The 22077-nt window shown below is 41.0% G+C and overlaps 2 protein-coding genes across 2 annotated transcripts; one reads left to right on the top strand and one right to left on the bottom strand.

The window, feature by feature from the left end:
* Window positions 1-5500: 5500 nt before the first annotated feature.
* On the top strand, window positions 5501-17243 carry LOC120034172 (MBT domain-containing protein 1-like). The gene is made up of 17 exons (XM_038980635.1): window positions 5501-5638; window positions 6676-6877; window positions 7044-7177; window positions 8046-8160; window positions 8387-8469; window positions 9616-9733; window positions 9952-10086; window positions 10239-10327; window positions 10572-10806; window positions 11053-11108; window positions 11211-11315; window positions 11438-11585; window positions 11761-11843; window positions 12247-12481; window positions 12952-13023; window positions 13618-13812; window positions 14041-17243. The coding sequence occupies exons 1-17, from the start codon at window positions 5618-5620 to the stop codon at window positions 14163-14165; spliced, it is 2151 nt and encodes a 716-aa protein (XP_038836563.1). The 5' UTR covers window positions 5501-5617; the 3' UTR covers window positions 14166-17243.
* A 1147-nt stretch (window positions 17244-18390) lies between these two features.
* On the bottom strand, window positions 18391-21032 carry LOC120034173 (nucleoside diphosphate kinase A-like). Its single transcript, XM_038980636.1, has 5 exons — window positions 20932-21032; window positions 19394-19523; window positions 19186-19287; window positions 18887-18999; window positions 18391-18638 (listed from the first exon to the last, which is right to left on the bottom strand). The coding sequence occupies exons 2-5, from the start codon at window positions 19517-19519 to the stop codon at window positions 18521-18523; spliced, it is 459 nt and encodes a 152-aa protein (XP_038836564.1). The 5' UTR covers window positions 19520-19523; window positions 20932-21032; the 3' UTR covers window positions 18391-18520.
* Between the last annotated feature and the right edge of the window lie 1045 nt (window positions 21033-22077).

The following is a 22077-nucleotide window of genomic DNA, read 5'->3' on the forward strand; positions in this document are numbered from 1 at the left end:
ACAGACAATAATGGGTCAACTACTACTTGAAAAATTGGAAATGTTTTATTCTGAATTGCAACCTCATATGATGACCTATATGTTATGGCCAAATTTGGGCCACTTGGTATAACATACAAGGGTGTATTTTCTGTGTGCAGAATAATGTGAATCAGGAGGAATACAGTTATATAGTCTTGTGTTGCCAGGATGAGTACTGTGTAGTATCTTCCCACTGGGCATACACTGGTTGAATCAATGTTGTTTCCAAGTCATTTCAATGAAATTACCTTGAACCAAAGTGGAATAGACATTGAATTGACGTCTGTGCCCAGTGGGTTAATTCACATGGCTACTGGAACAATCAAACAATGTGAGAAAGACAGAAATCAATGTATCCCTTACCTGTGATCAGGTCATAATGAGGAGGCTATAGCAGGCTTATGTGTAGGGTCTCGCAGCTGTACTCACATAGCCAGAGTGCCAGTCTTTTTCTGCTCTGTCGTTGTCATGATGAATAAGACAAAAACAGAATTACACCCAGGCTAGTACTCATGCATAGATCAGACATTTCCACTAGAACACACCCCTCCCTTAAATAAATAGTGCCCAAATTACAAGTCAGGAAGCTGCAGACACTATTTTGGAATGACCAGCAGAAACATGGGTCTTCAAATATTGATAGGTGACCCTACCAAATGGGTTCAAATCAAATGTAATTTGTCAAATGCTTCGTAAACAACAGGCATAGACTAACAGTGAAATGCTTACTTACGGGCCTTTCCCAACAATGCAGAGAGAAAATAGAGAAATAATTAAAAAATAATAACATGGGGAATAAATACACGAGTAATGATAACTTGGCTATATACCAGTGGTGTAAAGTGCTTAAGTAAAAATACTTTAAAGTACTACTTAAGTAGTTTTTTGGGGTATCTGTACTTTACTATTGATATTTATGACGACTTTTACTTGTACTTCACGACATTCTGAAGAAAATAATGTACTTTTTACTCCATACATTTTCCCTGACACCCAAAAGTACTCGTTACATTTTGAATGCTTAGCAGGACAGGAAAATGGTTGAATTAACGCACTTAAAGTGAAAATCCCTGGTCATCCCTACTGCATCTGATCTGGCGGACTAACTAAACACAAATGCTTTGTTGTTTGTAAACCAGAATGCACAATTTTCTTGATTTTTAAATTTACGGATAGCCAGGGCCACACTTCAACACTCAGACATAATTATGAAATATACTTTTACATTTGGTACTTAAGTATATTTCAAACCAAATACTTTTTTACTTTTACTCAAGTAGGATTTTAATGGGTGACCTTTACTTGAGTCATTTTCTATTAAGGTATCTGTACTTCTACTCAAGTATGACAATTGGGTACTTTTTCCACCACTGCTATTTACACAGGGTATCAGTACCGAGTCGATGTGCAAGTGTATAAGGTAATTGGGGTAGATTTGTACATATTGGTAGGGATAACGTGACTAGGCAACAGGATAGATAATAAAAAGTAACAGCAGCGTATGTGATGAGTCAAAAGAGTTGCAAAAAGGATAAATGCAGATAGTCCTGATAGCTATTGGTTAACTATTTAGTAGTTTTATGGCTTGGGGGTAGAAGCTGTTCAGGGTCCTGTTGGTTCCAGACTTGGTGCATAGTTACCGCTTGCCGTGCGATAGTAGAGAGAACAGTCTATTCCCAAGATAAAAACTGTAAGATATACTTTTTGAAATTATTTTTCAAGTTCTAGCATTAGTGTAGCTTCGGGCATTTGCTTTTGTATTCATCCAGCAAGGTCAAAGGTAATCTTCTCTACAGTGGTTGGTTTTCCTCTGTCTGGCTAAAGCTGGTTAGATAGGCCTATAGGTTTGCCAGTTCTTTGCTGCATCAGGCACTTCTTTATTACTTCACTACTCGGTTGCAAACTAAATGGAAGGTTTTGGCCACTGGGTGATGAGCCATGCACCTCAGTGATGCTGGCCTGATCTACTGTGTCTAGGATGATAGACCATCCACTGCTTAATTCTTGACTGTTCTCAAAGGGATACTTAAAGTCTTCAACTTTTTCAGACCCCTCTCCCAATCTCTGCCTTATTTCTTTATGAATCGATTTATAGGATACACAGGGTAATCATTCAGAAATATATTGCATTTCATATAATTACCAACGTTTCCATACTAGTACAGACATACACTATATACAGTCATGGCCAAAAGTTTTGAGAATGACACAAATATTAATTTCCACAAAGTTTGCTGCTTCAGTGTCTTTAGATATTTTTGTCAGATGTTACTATGGAATACTGAAGTATAATTACAAGCATTTCATAAGTGTCAAAGGCTTTTATTTGACAATGACATGAAGTTGATGCAAAGAGTCAATATTTGCAGTGTTGACCCTTCTTTTTCAAGACCTCTGCAATCCGCCCTGGCATGCTGTCAATTAACTTCTGGGCCACATCCTGACTGATGGCAGCCCATTCTTGCATAATCAATGCTTGGAGTTTGTCAGAATTTGTGGGGTTTTGTTTGTCCACCCGTCTCTTGAGGATTGACCACAAGATCTCAATGGGATTAAGGTCTGGGGAGTTTCCTGGCCATGGACCCAAAATATCGATGTTTTGTTCCCCGAGCCACTTAGTTATCACTTTTGCCTTATGGCAAGGTGCTCCATCATGCTGGAAAAGGCATTGTTCGTCACCAAACTGTTCCTGGATGGTTGGGAGAAGTTGCTCTCGGAGGATGTGTTGGTACCATTCTTTATTCATGGCTGTGTTCTTAGGCAAAATTGTGAGTGAGCCCACTCCCTTGGCTGAGAAGCAACCCCACACATGAATGGTCTCAGGATGCTTTACTGTTGGCATGACACAGGACTGATGGTAGCGCTCACCTTGTCTTCTCCGGACAAGCTTTTTTCCGGATGCCCCAAACAATCGGAAAGGGGATTCATCAGAGAAAATGACTTTACCCCAGGGCTCAGCAGTCCAATCCCTGTACCTTTTGCAGAATATCAGTCTGTCCGTGATTTTTTTCCTGGAGAGAAGTGGCTTCTTTGCTGCCCTTCTTGACACCAGGCCATCCTCCAAAAGTATTTGCCTCACTGTGCGTGCAGATGCACTCACACCTGCCTGCTGCCATTCCTGAGCAAGCTCTGTACTGGTGGTGCCCCGATCCCGCAGCTGAATCAACTTTAGGAGACGGTCCTGGCACTTGCTGGACTTTCTTGGGCGCCCTGAAGCCTTCTTCACAACAATTGAACCGCTCTCCTTGAAGTTCTTGAAGATCCGATAAACGGTTGATTTAGGTGCAATCTTATTCTTGCCTGTGAAGCCCTTTTTGTGCAAAGCAATGATGACGGCACGTGTTTCCTTGCAGGTAACCATGGTTGACAGAGGAAGAACAATGATTCCAAGCACCACCCTCCTTTTGAAGCTTCCAGTCTGTTATTCGAACTCAATCAGCATGACAGAGTGATCTCCAGCCTTGTCCTTGTCAACACTCACACCTGTGTTAACGAGAGAATCACTGACATGATGTCAGCTGGTCCTTTTGTGGCAGGGCTGAAATGCAGTGGAAATGATTTTTGGGGATTCAGTTAATTTGCATGGCAAAGAGGGATTTTGCAATAAATTGCAATTCATCTGATCACTTTTCATAACATTCTGGAGTATATGCAAATTGCCATCATACAAAATGAGGCAGCAGACTTTGTGAAAATTAATATTTGTGTCATTCTCAAAACTTTTGGCCACGACTGTATACAAAAGTATATTACCTACTGTATTCATTTATTTATTTTTGCTCCTTTGCACCCCATTATTTCTATCTCTACTTTGCACTTTCTTCCACTGCAAACCAACCATTCCAGTGTTTTTTTTACTTGCTATATTGTATTTACTTCGCCACCATGGCCTTTTTATATTTTTATTTATTTTTATATATATTTTGTTTGCCTTTCACCTCCCTTATCTCACCTCACTTGCTCACATTGTATATAGACTTATTTTTTCACTGTATTATTGACTATATGTTTGTTCTACTCCATGTGTAACTATGTGTTGTTGTATGTATCGAACTGCTTTGCTTTATCTTGGCCAGGTCGCAATTGTAAATGAGAACGTGTTCTCAATTTGCCTACCTGGTTAAATAAAGGTGAAATAAAAAATAAATAAATAAAATGGACACCCCTTCAAATTAGTTGATTCGGCTATTTCAGCCACACTTGTTCCTGACAGGGATATAAAATCGAGCACACAGCCATGCAATCTTCATAGACAAACATTGGCAGTAGAATGGCCCATACTGAAGACTTCAGTGACTTTCAACATGGCACCTTTCCACCAAGTCAGTTTGTCAAATTTCTGCCCTGCTAGAGCTGCCCCGTTCAACTGTAAGTGCTGTTATTGTGAAGTGGAAACGTCTAGGAGTAACAACGGGTCAGCCAAAAAGTGGTAGGCTACACAAGGTCATAGAACGGGACCGCAGAGTGCTGAAGTGTGCAGCACATAAAAATTGTCTGTCCTTGGTTACAACACTCACTACTGAGTTCCAAACTGCCTCTGGAAGCAACGTCAGCACAACTGTTCATTGGGAGCTTCATGAAATGGATTTCCATGGCCGAGCAGCTGCACACAAGCCTAAGATCACCATGCACAATGCCAAGCCTCGGCTGGAGTGGTGTAAAACTCGCCGCTATTGGACTCTGGAGCAGTGGAAATGCATTTTCTGGAGTGATGAATCACGCTCAAACATCTGTCAGTCCGACAGATTAATCTGTCTTTGGCGGATTCCAGGAGAACGCTACCTGCCAAATGCATAGTGCCGACTATAAAGTTTGGTGGAGGAGGAATAATGGTCTGGGGCTGTTTTTCAATGTTCGGGCTAGGCCCCTTAGTTCCACTGAAGGGAAATCTTAACGCTACAGCATACGATGACATTCTAGATGATTCTGTGCTTCCAATTTTGTGGCAACAGTTTGGGGAAGGCCCTTTCCTGTTTCAGCATGACAATGCCCCCATGCACAAAGTGAGGTCCATACAGAAAAAGAGCCCTGACCTCAACCCCATAGACAACTTTTGGGATGAATTGGAACGCAGACTGCGAGCCAGGCCTAATCGCCCAAAATCAGTGCCCAACCTCACTAATGCTCTTGTGGCTAAGTGGAAGCAAGTCCCTGCAGCTGTGTTCCAACATCTAGTGGAAAGCCTTCCCAGAAGAGTGGTGGCTGTTATAGCAGCAAATGGGGGACAACTCCATATTAATGCCCATCATTTTGGAATGAGATGTTCGACGAGCAGGTGTCGACATACTTTCAACCATGTAGTGTATTCACTTTGATGCATTTTACTGTACGTATGTGCATACAGTACAGTAGATGGCGGTAAAGTACTTTCACTTGGCTAAACCTGCATGCTAAATAGATGAAGAAGAATTTCTTGCCCAATTGGCAAAAATCGTCTGTACTCCGCGCCTGCGCGTTTGAAATATGAGGATGTTGTTGATATGCTATGCTAGCTAGCGGAGTTGTTTTTGCATATTAGGTTACCATTAACTTTACTCTCTTCACTGTCTCGCCACTGTATCAAGATAAACCAGAAAACGCTCCGCATGACGGGCTGATGGAAAACGCAAGAGATTCGGTGAGCGCTATTATTGTGTTCTGTGTAAATCTCTGGTGTAATCTTAGTTCCCCTTTGTTGTGGTTGTCAGACTGCAGCAGCTAGTTTAGCTAGCTAGGCTAGGCAGTAGTAGTGCCAGATAGTTACTGTAGCTGCAGAAAAGAAAACAGACAGCTTTATTCCAGCATTGCCTGCTTTTCAATTGTTTTATAAAGCTAGCCGTTGTTGTTGGCATGCTGTTGTGCTGCTTCTTCAACAATCCTCCAACATTCTAGAGCACCTTGTCCGCTTGAATAACGGGCAAGATCCAGCAGCTACCATTAACGTTACGTTAGCTGGCTAGCAAATAATTGCAAGAAGGCAGGCCCGTCATATTAAATAGACCGCACTGCAGTGATTTTTGCCGCTGTATTGGGGTCTCTTGCAGACTTTAATTCCTGGGGATATCAGGTCATGAGCCAGTGCGTGCAGCTGTCATTTCAATGTTGTGCTTTGGCAACAGAGGTTCTGAATAGAAAGGGGGCGGTGCACCATTGATGACATTAGCTACCTGTTACTGCAGTGCAAAGTGTTTGTCATGTAGCTTACTTGCTGTATGTTGTCGCTGTTTTGATCACTGAGAACAGACTTGTTTTAGGTGTGAAAATGGTAAGTGAGCTACCACCAGATATGTGGTGGTGGGTGTTACGGTTATAATTGGTTAACATGTTGAGCTCTGAGCATTTTCCATGTTGGTTCAATGCAGTGCTATTCATAGATTAATTAATTGGTATGTAGCTATTGAATTGACATGTTATACTTTCAGAGTCCCCTTCACTCTTCATTCTGTCCGTGTTGCATGGAAACATTGCACATAGGCTACATATTCTCTTGGACCTCTATATGTAGACTTATCTAACAAGGTTTATGGTTGCAGTGATTGCTTTGCCTTTATCAGAAAAAATGATCAGCAGTAGTTTATCATGCAAAGCAACCACCTGTCGTGGCATGCGGGTAAGTGAGACTGCACTGACTGCGCTGTGCTAGCTCTAGCTGACACAATCCTCTCTCTCCTACAGGCTGAACGGACTGTTCGTTCAGAAAGGAAGAGGCGGGACTCGTTTGGGATGTTCGATGGCTATGACAGCTGCAGTGAGGATTCCAGCAGTAGCTCGAGCTCCGAGGACAGTGATGAAGAGGTGCCCTCCCTCCCTGCCAGCCTGCCCATCATCAAGACCAACGGCCAGGTCTACACCTACCCCGATGGAAAGGCAGGAATGGGTTAGTAGTACTGTGGCTGCCTCTGCCTATTGAACATAACTGCTGATGGTGTTATTACAGGGTTGAATTGAGATTTTAGCATTATATTTTATGGCCATCTCTTCGACTGATCAGTACTCACACCTCGGTATCCCTCGTGTGTGTGTGTGTGTTTCACTCTCCTTAGCCACCTGTGAGATGTGTGGGATGGTGGGAGTGAGAGATGCTTTCTACTCCAAAACCAAGCGCTTCTGCAGTGTATCCTGTTCAAGGAGCTACTCATCCAACTCTAAAAAAGCCAGCATACTGGCCAGACTGCAGGTAACAGCAAACTGCACTCAGTCTACTTCTATTGTCCTTGTATGTTCCTCTATAACCACCATTTTAAGTTCAATTGACATTGAAAAGGTGTGAAAACAGGTTGTATTTATTTCATTTGAATTCCTGCCTCTGTGTATCATCCTCTGTGTATCTATAAATAGCTATGTTTCCATTAACTGGTCCAGGGATTTTTTGTTGTTGACATTTAGAAAGTCCTTATAGAAAATAGATGCAACAGTTGCCTGCTACAGTTTCCATTTAACTATCTTGTCGATTTAAAAACGTCTGGACGTAATGACGTTACACCAAAAAAAGAATACAAATTAAGTGGTTAAAGTGTTAACATGAACCTTTTAGGCAAATTGAGCATTAATAAATTGCTGACAGGCTATATGCCCTCCCACCTATGTGTTTCATGTCTCAGGTAGCCCGCGAAAGCCAGCATGGATATACTGCAATAATTGACTAATATTTGTCATATTCTAATAATTATCATGTTCCAATGTATTGCAACGGTGAAAAAATAGAATTTGTCAGCAATAGGTATTTAGAATTAAATGTTGAGTGGATCGTTTTTGACATCATGTGCCCCACGAACATTGAAAATGATTTGGCAATCCTTTTTTCAAAAAAGTTTCCATCATAATTTGTCACAATAAAGAAAGTTAGACAAAAATATCCATCCCAGTCAAACTGATACAAATGTTGTTGATCTTTAGAAAATGTATTCTATAATCTGCCGTTTCCTTTACACACGTCGCAATGATTTCTTTTGTCGAATAAACCTTGGACAAAGGAAACCTGCCTGGCTTGTACGGTTCTTCTTCTATCTCTCTCAATATTCGTTCCTTTATTATTATTTTCAAAGGGTAAACCACCAACGAAAAAGGCTAAAGTATTACAGAAGCAGCCTCTCATGGCGAAGTTGGCTGCCTATGCCCAGTACCAAGCCAACCAACAGAATCAAGTCAAGTCAAAAACAGGTAAGTTCCATGTAAAAAGTCCATGACACGTGAAATGCATTTATTACCAATTACAAATGACAACAATGACAAATGACTACAGTATAGGTTTAACAGTCTTCAAGGATGATTCTACTAGGACTAGATTGAGATGATGTCTTTCTCACTGTAAATAAAGAAGGTGATGATAATAAGGTAGTCGACTTTTGTTCTCTATCTCTCACGACGATACTTGTGGCGGTTGCAGTGATTCCTGTGAAAGGCTTTGATTGGGGACGCTACATAGGCACCGGCGACATTAACGGGGCACCTGTCGGCTGTTTCAAACATGTAAGCAACGCTCAGCTCAAACACTCCAAAGGGTTGCTGATGAAAAGTGACAGTGTGTGGAAGTCAGAAGATGTAGACACAGCCAATGTGGTATGTCTTAACTGACATTATACTTTTAAAGTAGAGATCACGCTCAGTGGATGAATGATGCACGCATCTATGGTTGCCTCTCATGACGAGTGCTTATTAAGGGGCTAATATTACAATAAATACAAAGTCATTGAATTTCAGCTTGCGCCTTTCTTGTTTGTTATAAAGAAGTAGATTCTTCTAGATAGTAGAATGTGTTGATTTGTAACCCTGTAAGAGTTTTTATGCTCCAGTACAACGAAACTCAACAGAGCAAGTATGTTGGAATATACACTACCGTTGAAATGTTTGGGGTCACTTAGAAATGTCCTTGTTTTTGAAAGAAAAGCACTTTTTTATTTTTTCATTTAAAATAACATCAAATTGATCAGAAATACAGTGGAGACATTGTTTATGTTGTGAATGACTATTGTAGCTGGAAACGGCTGAGTTTCTTATGGAATATCTACATTGGCGTACAGAGGCCCATTATCAGCAACCATCACTCCTGTGTTCCGATGCCACGTTGTGTTAGCTAATCCAAGTTTATCATTTTAAAAGACTAATTGACTCTGCCTAATGATCAATTAGCCTTTTAAAATGATAAACTTGGATTAGCTAACACAACGTGGCATCGGAACACAGGAGTGATGGTTGCTAATAATGGGCCTCTGTACGCCAATGTAGATATTCCATTAAAAAATCTGCCGTTTCCAACTACAATAGTCATTTACAACATTAACAATGTCTACACTGTATTTCTGATCAATTTTATGTTGTTTTAATGGACAAAAAAATGGCTTTTCTTTCAAAAACAAGGACATTTCTAACTTTTGAATGGTCGTGTACCTCATCCCTATTGACCCATAGAACAGTGTGATGAAAACAATGTAGTTTTTGTTGTTTTTTACATTATTGAAGCTGCACTAATTGTGAGGATAGGTGACCCTGAAGAATATTAGCTTGCCATGATGAGTTTGGTTGTTTTAATTAACAGCTGTCCTTTTTGAGTGGACATATTTGTATTGTGATGATGTCATTCTCTGTGTTCAGCATGTGCTGTCTTCTCTGCCTTAGGTTCCCATGGGAACTTCTTGGGGTGACCTTGCAGAAGGGGTGAGGGTAGAGGTGCCCAATACAGACAGCGGCCTGCCAATGAAGGTGTACTGGATAGCAGGAGTTATCAAATTAGCAGGTAACAAAGCAGCCCCAGAGAATCCTCTTCGCTCTAAAATGCACCTGGTTGGATTCATAAATGACGGTGTACTTTCTCTGCATTCATCAAACTCTGTTTACACATAGACATGTTACACTTAGATGTAGCCTACACACAATGTTTGGAAACTTAGATACTTCTCTCATCCATAATACTCCTATGATTTAGATTTTAAAACATTGTGTTTCTCTCCGCAGGCTTTAAGGCACTGCTACGGTACGAGGGGTTTGATGGTGACTCTGGCAGGGATTTCTGGTGTAACATCTGTGTCCCTGACATCCACCCGGTGGGGTGGTGTGCAGCGGGAGGAAAGCCCCTGGTTCCTCCCAAGTGTAAGACTAACAGTGGGAATAGTACTGTACTTTGTTTTGCCAAGATAAGGATATAGGCTGTGCTACAAGTGTTGAGTCATTTATCATTTCTGACCGGTTTGAGAGAATCCTTTCTAACCTTTGCCAAACGTTGTCTGACTGTTTCACCTTAGCCATTCAGCACAAGTGCACCAACTGGAAAGCGTTTCTTGTGAAATGCCTAACAGGAGCAAAGACTCTACCTATTGATTTCTCCACCAAGGTGAGCTCCAACTCTACATCACAAGACACTCCAACACCTCACTCATTGTACAAACATGCATCAAATATCAATGTGAGAAGATGAATATGCTTGTATTATTTCCACAAATGCAACACTAATAACCTTATGGCACTACCAGTACAAACATGAGTTGCATGTATTATTGTAGAGTGACATATTCTATAATGCCTAACTGGATTGTCAAGTAACCTTGTAGAATCTAAACCTCCTCACCCTTCCTCAGGTGCAGCAGAGCATGCAGTTCCCCTTTAAGAAGCTGATGCGTGTGGAGGTGGTGGATAAGACTCACCTGTGCCGGACGCGGGTGGCCCTGGTAGAGCAGGTGATCGGAGGTCGGCTTCGGCTCGTCTACGAGGAGTGCGAGGACGGCTCGGACGACTTCTGGTGCCACATGTACAGCCCACTGATACACAGCATCGGCTGGTCCCGCGGCATTGGACACCGCTTCAAGAGATCTGGTCAGTGACATAGTGGGGAGGGCAAGCGGGACTAGGCACGCGGGTCTTACACATAAGGGTAAAGATTTGCTCTGGGTTTAAGGATCCTGAAAAGTTCAACATGGATGAAACACTTACAGGCACTTTAAGATTCTAGTTGTTTCAGTATGATTTATATTGAGTTTTAGGGTTTGATTGTTGCCCATTAATGACGAATGCTCTTTCTTTATTTTGGTGTTTCAAACGTTGATGATATTATTGTTTCAGATGTTTCAAAGAAACTTGATGGCCAAGTAGATGCCCCAGGACAGCTTTTTGCAAAGGTGAGTTCAAACAAATGTTTCAATCTGCCACTTGACTCAGTTGATTCAAAGATTTTTCTGGTCTCTGACATTTTGTTTGATACGTGGCACAATCTCTCTCAGGTGAAGGATGTTGACCAGAGCGGGGAGTGGTTTAAAGATGGCATGAAGCTGGAGGCTATTGACCCTCTGAATCTATCAGCTATTTGTGTTGCTACTGTCAGAAAGGTAAGCCTTATAATTGTGATGAGAAATATGACTGACAGAGAAATAAGGGAAATAAAGACAAATGAACTTGCACATGTAACAGATTTGTACACGTTCACGCTCCCTGCCTTCTCTTCCTCCAGGTCTTGGCGGATGGATACCTCATGATTGGAATTGATGGTTCCGAGGCGGCTGATGGTTCTGACTGGTTCTGCTATCACTCCACCTCTCCCTCTATCTTTCCTGCTGGATTCTGTGAAATCAACACAATTGAACTCACCCCTCCACGTGGTACATACTGAATTACATTACATTGTGTGGTAAAAGCATCATCACAATTGTCTATTTGAGTTTATTTGTAGTATCAAGAGAGTGCACACCACTGATTCTCACCTCACAGTGGCTATTTCAATTGGCCAGCCAGTTGCTGTTACTTGTAGCCTCAATAAGTAAGTCTTTTCTGCAGGGTACACAAAACTCCCATTCAGATGGTTTGACTACCTCAGGGAAACGGGTTCAGTGGCAGCTCCGGTGAAGCTCTTTAACAAGGTAACCTTGTTCAGCTTTTGGTCTGCTAGCTATTTTGCCTGTTAGTTTGTTTTGGCTCTTTACTTTTGTTCTCAGTCTGTTAGTTGGACTGAATTTGTTGTCAAAACCAACTACTTGCTTGTCTGAGTAACCCTTTACATTTTTCACCTGTTGGATTTCATCTATTTGAAGTTTGATTGTTTTTGCACTTTGGCTTTTTCAAATTGCTTGATTTCTCTCAGTAGTGTAGTCGTTACAGGATATTAGTCCGAAATAAGGATGACCAAGCGCATCTGAGTGCAGTGAAGTTAAGAAAGACTAGTAGCCCACCAATGTACAACGTCGTATGCTTCTATTTGTAGTGTTATGAGAAATTCCCTGAGTCCACCAGCTGAATGTCCCCTTCTCTTTCTTGACTCTGAAGGAGGTTCCAAACCATGGGTTCCGCCCTGGCATGAAGCTGGAGGCTGTGGACCTGATGGAGCCCCGGCTGGTATGTGTTGCCACAGTGACACGTATTGTACATAGACTGCTGCGCATCCATTTTGACGGCTGGGAGGACGAGTATGATCAGTGGGTGGACTGTGACTCACCTGACCTCTACCCTGTGGGCTGGTGTCAGCTGACTGGCTACCAGCTACAGCCACCAGCTGTGCTCTGTGAGTTTTATTGGGATTTTTCAGCATTTATTCACAAAGATAAAGATGGACAAAGATACATTTTCGTAGTGCAATGTCTGCACTCATTCTAGTCTAGCCCCAAATAACCTTTTGGGAAACAAAATCAGATTTTTCATTAGGGTCATCCAAATGACCTTGACTGTAATCTCCCAAATAACCAAAACTACCAATACAGGTGGAACTGCTTTGAAACTGCCAATAAATGCAAAACAAAAACAACCAAGAGAAACAGTCAAAACATCCAACTTCATTTAACCAAAACACAGAAACCTTCAGATAAGCAAAACACTGCACTTTAACACAAACCTTTCATCTGAAACGAATTCTAGTAATGTAGGAAAAATGAGCTAAAGCATTGGCTTTTTTTTGAATGAGTTGAGACGAGCTGTGCTGTGCAACACGAATGTAATGAATGAATGAGTTGTTCTCCGGTTTGTGCTTTTTTTCAGCCTCTAGAGAGCTCCCTCCGAGTGTGACAAAGCAGAAGAAGAAATCCCAGCAGTACAAAGGCCAAAAGAAAAGTAGGTCATCCATCCCCTCGTTTCGCCCCGTGCCTCAGCCCCCTCCCCCTGCACCCTCCCCCTCTCGTTACTGCCCCTGTGTGTCCACCTCCTCCCATGCACACTCCCCTTTCCCTCTTTCTTTCTCTATTTAAGGGCAAAGCTGCACTCGCCACGGCTCTTCGCGATTCTTTCTCTGCGGGCATCTATTCACACCAAAACAGAGCATTGAAACCAATTCAAAACTCTCCTACACCGGATTAATTTTCGTACCAGTGTGAAGCTGTCATTAGAGGATTAGACCTCAGGCTAAAGAAAAATCTTCAATGCCTGCAATAAAAGACAAATTATTTGATTATGTAGATCTTTTTATGGTATGCTTGGTTTTTATATGTTCATTCAGTCTTTGTTAGTCATGCCGGACATTACATCAAGCTTTTCCTGAATAACTTAGATTTCTAAGACATTTTTACCTAGATTGGAATATTTAAATTTGACCTTATTGATGATTAATAACACTTAAGTAGTCACACGTCAAAAGAGCAAAGGCATAAGAAACATGACAAAGTAACAGAAGAGCTGATCAACCATTTGACCTTTTGTCTTGGTTTTTAGAGAGGAAGATCCCCATTGGTAAGAGACCTGTGAGTTTGTCGGGGGTGGTATTGAGTGGAGTGCCCCAGAGGAACCTATCTGGAGACGAGAACATGACCCCGCCAGACTACCCATCTCCTCCCACGCCAGCATCTGCCTCTGGGACTGCACAGCCTCCTTCGGCAGCCCAGGAACTCAGCCCCAATGGAAAGCCAGGTAACCTAAACCAACCCACTAACTGAACTCAAATTAGAAACTCATGTTAAGCCTGGTAGTTGGGTAGGGATGTCCTCTACTGAAAGAGAATGGTGTAGTAGGTCAAGTGCTCTACCCCATCTTGAACAAGGCAACTTATTTTCTCCGTTATCTCCCGAGTTTTATAATTCATCCTCTCCTTCCTGTTTATTTTCATACTTCTATACTGGCCCTCTTTCCTTTCCCAAGGAGTGACGCTGCAGCTGAAGAAGGAGGTTCAGGAGGCAGACGAGTTCCCCTTGCCGCAGGGCACAGCCTCCGACCTGGAGAGCAACGGCTCCGGCGGCAGCTACTACATCAAGCAGGAGACCTGAGCCTCCATGGGGCACTGCTGCACCCACCAACGGAGGGCCAGCCTGGGGGAAAGAAGGAGCCAGTCCCCTCCCTCTCCCTCCACAGCACCAGAGACCATGGGCCCTGGGTGGCATCCCCACAATATTAACATGGAAGGTCACCAGGGGGCTCCAAGCTGTGCCCATAGAGACTTGGGACAGAACGACTCAAAGACTAGTTCCAAACAGACCGCGCAAACGGGGAGAGGAGTGTAGAGAATAAAGGGAAAAAGATCGGTGCGTGAACGACAATAACTTTATGTTTCACTTCAGTTTTTTGTACTTCAACAACAAAAAAGTTTTAATACGATTTTTTTCTAATCCGATATCTTTTTGTGCATCTCTCGTATTCGTTACTTTGAGGTAGGGTAATCTTTTGATGGATAAACTGTGTGATGTTTGTGTATATATATAATCCGATTTTCCAAAAAACAGGGTGTATGTATGTAGGTATTGAATGGACTAAACCTTACTGGTATAAAACAATCACTCAGATATAAAGTAGAAACACCCCACCAATCAGCTTCATACCAGTTCCGCACATTCAACTAAGATTTGAGCAGCTTACCACATTCTCTGGATCTTGCGGTCCATTTGTGTGATAGCCAATAATGACTTACAGCTATCACTGGGACATGGGAGAGACCCAAATCTTTAGTTGACCCTTTTCTATCACTATATTTACCATGCCTTATTTAAAATATGTTTACAAATATTACTCCTCTTGGCCAGCTGATTGCAGGCAAATTTTGTTGTCAAATCTAAACAATTCTACTCTATGAAAAACAAGTCATTCACTGTGGTAATATTTAGTTCTATCACGGTTTACTACACAATGATATGCAAACCTTGACTCTTGTGTCAAGTAATAGAGATCTATGTGAAATGTTTTATATCTAACGTATAGCATTATTCTACATGAATTATGTCATAATTCAGAGCGATACTATAAATATGAGTAGAGAAAATATTCAAGTCACTGTAACAGTCGGGATGTGTTTCATCACTACCATCAACAACACGAGAACCGTTTATCTAGAGAATTTACTGTCTTTTTCAAAGAAAAACTTCATCATAATGCTGTTTGCTCTACCTCTTTTACAACTTTAATGTAATCTCCTGTTGCAAGGTTTTCAGATTCTGGTCTAACCATACGTAAAGGGGATTTTTCATTACAATTTAAATCACTTTGACAGCTATGTGTGCATATTTCCTAGTAAGTGATTGGTAGGCCTGGGCTAAATTGTCATACTCACTGACTCATGATCATACATTATATTCATAGGCCATCCTTTCATTGGGAGATATTAAATGAATATCAATATTGATTTATAAAACAAAATATATCACATTAAATGTGTATTTATGAACAAAGCATACAGTATATAACAGAGCCAATTTACAAACATGATATGGTGATTTATTTTGTGCCATATGAGAAATTAAAGAGGGATTATAATTTACATACTATATAAACTAACGACTGCACTCCGTTGTCTCACTTTATATACCAGTAAGGTTGACAATTTACTCTCAGGAAATCTTAGGGTATTGTATTATAGGCTTCTTCTTCGTTGTTAAGGTTATTGAGAAAGGTGTTGTCATTGGCTGTTGGCATGCTGGAATTAGACTTCAGAGATTGATGTGGTCAACAGTATTAATAAAATGTGTTAGTCCAAGATCGGTTGTAAAGTAAATGTGTCACTTGGTAAACCATCTCACTAATGTAGAGACCTATTTTATTGTGATACAAGGTCCCATTTTAAGTGGATTTGTCATATATTCTGTCTCTAGAGGTAGGATTACCCTTCTGTATGTCACTGTTTGATAATGTGTAGGTGTTTGGTTTTAACTTTTATTTTTTTTCAAAAATGTTCAGTTAAATGTTAGCTCTGTCGATTTGTCTTACTGTTGTTACTGTATGTTTCAATGTCTGGTCCTGAGTGAAACTCAAACTAGTATTACAGTCTCAATGAAAATGTACATTTTACGCGCTGGCTGGTGTAAACCAGCTCAGGTGACCTTGGTGATGCCAAAGATTGCCTAAGGTCACTGTCAAGCAATAACGTCTTATCACAGTACTCTCCTAATGTTACATTTTACCCTAAATGTCATAATAATGAACAAGGTTTGACAGGCACACAGTAGCTAAATATATGGTAAAGAGGCATATCTGTTGCAAATGCCCCCCAATTTCACTCTACATCAGGTTTGGGAGACAGTGAGATCATAAGCTTTTAGCTGTGCTTTCACTCAAACTTCACACTGTGCATCAAAGACCGAATGGTGGAAATATACATGACATTATGTTAATATATGGCATGACTGTTTTGAGGCGACAAACATTGTCTCCGTCGTCCTTGTAACACAAATGTTAGACATGAGAATTCATGGTATTTGAATGAAGAAAAAAAATAAACGCACAAATGGACTCAATATAGGGCTACACTATTCTGATCATGACGTTCATTGATTTCAAATGCATTATTTCATCAATATAAGAAAAGACTTAGAGGGTGTGTTTGTTGAAACCAAAATATGTGCATGCAGCAGTGTGAACATCATGTCCTCTTGTGCTTAACTAGTTGGTCTTGGTTTATGTGTAACTGTTGGTCTTTGCACTAACACAGGTCTGTGTGTATGTGTGCTTGTTTCTATTGTGAAACCCGTTCATATCGTCTTTGTATTCTGGTGCTATATATATATATATTTGATAAAATCATAACCTTTTAAGAATGAAATGATTTTCAGAAACTGACCATAGTGGAGAAATGCAGTTCTCTTCTCGTATTTTGGATACAACTATAATGAAAGATTTGTAATGAATTAACTGTCAAAACACAACAAAAAAACATCCAAGTATTTAGGTTTTGTTCCTTGGTTTCCATGGTAAATGTGCTGTGAACATGAAGTTAACTAAGCTACAGTATATCAACTACAAAAGTTTTTTTTAAATGTATTAAGATATTTAGATGTTTACTTTCATTTAATATTTTTTATAAATCTTGCAGCATGTTTGTGGAAAAAGCATTAATGTAAAATAAATTCACAACTTTTTTTACACTGCATAAAAGTACTGTATTGAGAAGCTAGTGTCCATTGTTTCGTTAACCACACCAGTCATAGCATGGATACTTTGGGATTGATGTCCTTTATCTACTTCCCCAGAGTCAGATGAACTCCTAGATACCATTTTTGTGTGTGTCTAGTAGGAAGGAAGTTACAGGTAGTTTCGTGAGCCAGCACTTTGGAAATCTATGGGATCTGCTAGCATGCTATGACTGGAAGTCTATGGTGTCTAGCATGCGCTAAAGTTTCCTGAGCCAATGCCAACTTACTTCACTGGACAAAAACACTTCATCCGACACTGGAAGTAGACAAAAGGGCCTCCTAAAATATTGTTCTGTCAAGATGTAAAGTAGCGGTTCACAATGAATCATGCATTTAATCTGGATTTAAATGTTGCTGGAGTGCCCTCAAATCAGATTCACACCTAGAACTCCAGGTGGGTGCAATTGAGAACACAAAACCAGAACGCTCCAAACCTCAGGGTAAGAGTTGAATACCCCTGCTGTAGTGAACGTTACCAAGTTGAGCCAATGCAGCAAAGGGAAACGGACGGCTTTGACAACTGGTGTATTGTCAACATCCAGAACGCAGTTAATACCTTCCCATTTCTCTGTACTGTTGACCAAACAGGCTCAAGTTAATGTCTACCAAAACATCCCATCAGGCAAGCCCCACTGATGGACGCTTTCAAAACTTTACACGGTGGAATTGGGTTGACACAATTAAGTCTACCCACTTTTAGATGCCCCCCCAAATCACTGGAGTATACTCAGCAACACTATAGGACACCCTGAAGGGAAATGCCTTAAATGGCATGTACATAACATCTTGCAAATAGTTATTTATTGAAATAATTTTCCATGGCATGCCTTGCCATTTGTTATGAATATATTATAGCCCCTTCACGAGAGGCCCACATGCACTGCATTTCTTGACTTAAATCTTGAAAAGCTATGGCAAGAGTTGAATGGCTGTCTAGCAATTTAATTTTTTAAATGTGCAAATATTGTACAAGCCATGTATACAAAGCTTGTAAAGAATCACCCAGGGGACAGAACCAATTAATGCTTTTATCAAACTTTCCCAGTCCCCTACTAAAGCCACTGAACAGTTTCAAAGTACACTAGGAAGCTTCACGTATTCTACTCCATGATTTTTATTGACATTATTTTTAAGTGCTCTGAAGTCACAATGTACATAAATTCCAGATTACAGCATTCAGAATGGGTTTGATGGGTGAGGAGAAAACTATTCCAGTTTCATTTTATTTACTCATACAGGAATCCATTTTGGCAGCTCTTGTACTCGACCATCTCCTCTGGCTTGAACCACAAGGCGATCTCCTTATTGGCACTGTCGAGGGAGTCACTGCCGTGGATGATATTCCTTTAACGGCAAATGAAACAAAAATCAGCAACTCCGCATCATGGGCTTGAGGTTTATTGGAACTACAGTCAGCAGGGTATATTACATTCCTTAATACATGCCAGTTTGATTGTACAAAATGCATTACAGCTTGACTGCATCAGATTCCTGTCCAATGATTCTTACACTCAGGTCGCACCTCTTGTTGGTTGAGCACTTAGTACTTTCCAAATCAGATTCTGTATAAACAGGCATCAGTGGACACATACCTGCCAAGCGTGATGCAGAAGTCTCCGCGGATGCTGCCGGGCTTGGAGTCAGCAGGGTTGGTCTCTCCCAGCATCAATCTACCGTTCTTCACAACGTTCAGGCCTTCCCAGATCTGAACGCAAAGGAGGGGTAAAATGGCGCATTGAGAGCGGAACGATTCATTATGTCACAACCACTGATCAAGAGTATCGGAAGTATTGTGGTCCGGTGGCTTTAGCAGTGAACCACTATGCATCAAGCAATGAGAAGGCATTTTCAAAGGGGATGTGCGTAGTGCACATGTCGGAAGGATAGTTACCATGGCAACAACGGGACCGGAGTGCATAAAGGCGCAAAGGCCGCCATAGAAGGGCATGTCCTTCAGGTCAATGTAGTGCTGCTTGACGTGGTCCTCAGATGCCTGCAACCCCCCCAAAAAATTGTTCAATGTCTCAAAATCAATATTAGCAGTTAATAGGTTTAAACAGCAATTACAAGCACCGCTGAATAGACAGATATTCACATACCTGGATCATCTTCATGGCCACAAGCCTGAAGCCCCTCTGCTCAAAGCGCTTAATGATATCTCCCACAAGCCCCCTCTGGACACCATCGGGCTTGATGGCAATGAAGGTACGTTCGGTGTTGGACATGGTGCTGCAACAAGAGGATATTCGATATTGAGTAACAAAAGATGGCAGTGGGCCGTCAGTGAAACACATTAATGGACAAATGGCATAGTTTGTCTAGGAGATTCAAACACGCTTTTAAAATGAAATTGCTGAATTAGCTGGAGTAAGCCAGGCCATTGCACAACACCTCAACCTTTGATCAATGTACAGCGCTTCAATGTCACCTAGAATGCTATGGAGTGAACAGATGTACCGGTACTGTAACTTGTGGCCAAGGACAGTACAAATCTATTCTCATCACCCATCCTCCGGAAAGTATTCCCACATACCAAATACCCCACAGGCATGGAATGGGTATGAACAATTTGCTTTCGTTGCCAACATGCAACTCATGTTTCATACATGGGCAAACGAGTTTGTTTTACTGGCATTGTAGCGTAGTTACTGTCGCGCAAAGTGACCTCATGCTTTAGTTTTGTTAGGTTGAGATATTAAAAGGTTCACTACATTCAACTGCAAACATATGCTGCAGCAGTGTGACAGCGCAGTGTTGAACTGTCCGTTGTAAACGTCACTTCAATGACTAATATGAAAATTGTAATTCATAAATCTTTACCTGTATTAAAAAAGTAATCTAAGATCACAACCACACCCTGCGGAACAATACGAATTGTACAGTTACTCTAGTTATTATTACATCACGATGGCCTGATTGTTGAATAGGCCTAGCGTTTGACAGTAAACGAAAAGTGGCTAGTTAATTGGCTACGTCCAGATTTAATACAGATCTGTGTGTTTAACCGGCATTAATTTCACTTTCAAAGAGAATTAAGGACGCTAGCAGCGCCATGAACTTGAGCACATTCCATTGTTGAAAGCGGCCATATTTGGTAGATGGCATGCCACATGGCCCGGCTTTCCACTGTCGTTACCGAAATAAATTCCAAATAGATTAAAGTCTGGCTTAATTGTAAAGTACTTCTCACCTACAACTGAGTTTATAGTAACATAATTGGCTTATGGTAACCTGTAAGGCTAAGCTAATTAGCCATGTGAAAACCAAATTTCACCCCGCAAATCAGTCGTTTGGTGAAACTGAAATGCAGCCCCGGTGGTGTTTTCTAACGCGTTACATTTTCAATTAACTAGCTACAAACTACAGCAAGTCATTAGTTTACTATTAGGATGGGACTTAACTGTCACTCAATGCATGTCAATAATCTGGCTAACTTAGTTGGGTAGAAACGGGTGAAGAACCACGCCATTACGTGGCATGCTAGCTAGCTAGTCAATGCGAAAGGCAGAAAACAAGCGACGTCCACCAACTTCCTAAAAACATGAAAGGAATAGAACCGATAAAGAAACGCAAAACACAACGCTGTGATTAAACGCAAAATCAAGGGCGTTGTGGCCCCACCATTCAAGAAGCATACCTTTAAAGTTGATTTGTTGAGACTGACAGAAGAACCGTGAGACAACCGTTCTGTGAAGGGTAACAATCAGTGAGGACGAGAAGATGTTGAGAGCTAGTTTATAAAGGCTGCGGAGTGAATGGGTGGGGCTTGGATGAGGTCAAAAATTGATTGACGTGTTGCGTGTCTTTTAATCATCCATGTTCTTCTGTGCATTCTAGCGCAACACAACAGTTAATGGTGTGCCTGATATCCACATGTGCTGTCAAATATTCGAGTCGAGACAATGGTTGATATCAGCACACTAACCAAAACGGTATCTGTTGCAAGGGGTGTGTGGGTTTTGAAATGGGTGGACATGTTTTATTTTTGATCAAAGAAACAGGTGTAGGTGTAAATATATCAGAGCCTCACATTTTACAAACACACTATGAAACTATTTTCCTTTACATATTTTGGATGAGGTCTGCTTGTGGTGGCCGAAACATGTGTTTTATGAGGCAGAATTGATTTGGCTGGAAACGTGTCTAGTCTGGTATCTGTTGATGTCATTTAAGCAATAATTCCTGAGAACCCGGGAATTATTGTGTGGCAACTCACGACAAGGGCTGTTTTCATTCTTGATTTTGCCGCCACCTGCTGACTGTTGCAGTTAGCGCACAATGACGTCTGTGATGTATATCTATTACGTCATACGTGATCATGTTTGAAATAGATCAGATAACATTTGAGATCAGATAACATTTGACCATTCGTTCAGTCATCAGGTTGGTTTAGTTGGTGGTCGAAAATGTATTGTCCCGCATTTTATTGCAATGTCTTTATTTAACCTTTATTTAATTGTGTCATCATTTTTTAAAGCATTCATTTGTGATACAATTGGAGAGAATATGGAGAAAAAATAAGTTGAGGTAGGCATTGTTTTTTTTATAGAGATGTATTGTATTATATTAAAGATAAGTCTTGCCATCTGCCAAAGTCAGAAATAGTGCGTAATTGGGTAAAGGTGATCGCCAAGGTGACACTGTGCATAGGACTTTCTGATGACATTCTGGGGTCACAGGTCAAAGGTTATACAACCTTTTGATAAATAATGTAGGCTAATAAATGAGTTTGGGAAAGGTGATATGTAAAATCTCAGTCACAGGAGACTGAAGCAGAGAGAGA

This window comes from Salvelinus namaycush, chromosome 41, assembly GCF_016432855.1.
Source record: "Salvelinus namaycush isolate Seneca chromosome 41, SaNama_1.0, whole genome shotgun sequence".
Taxonomy (NCBI): Eukaryota; Metazoa; Chordata; class Actinopteri; order Salmoniformes; family Salmonidae; genus Salvelinus; species Salvelinus namaycush.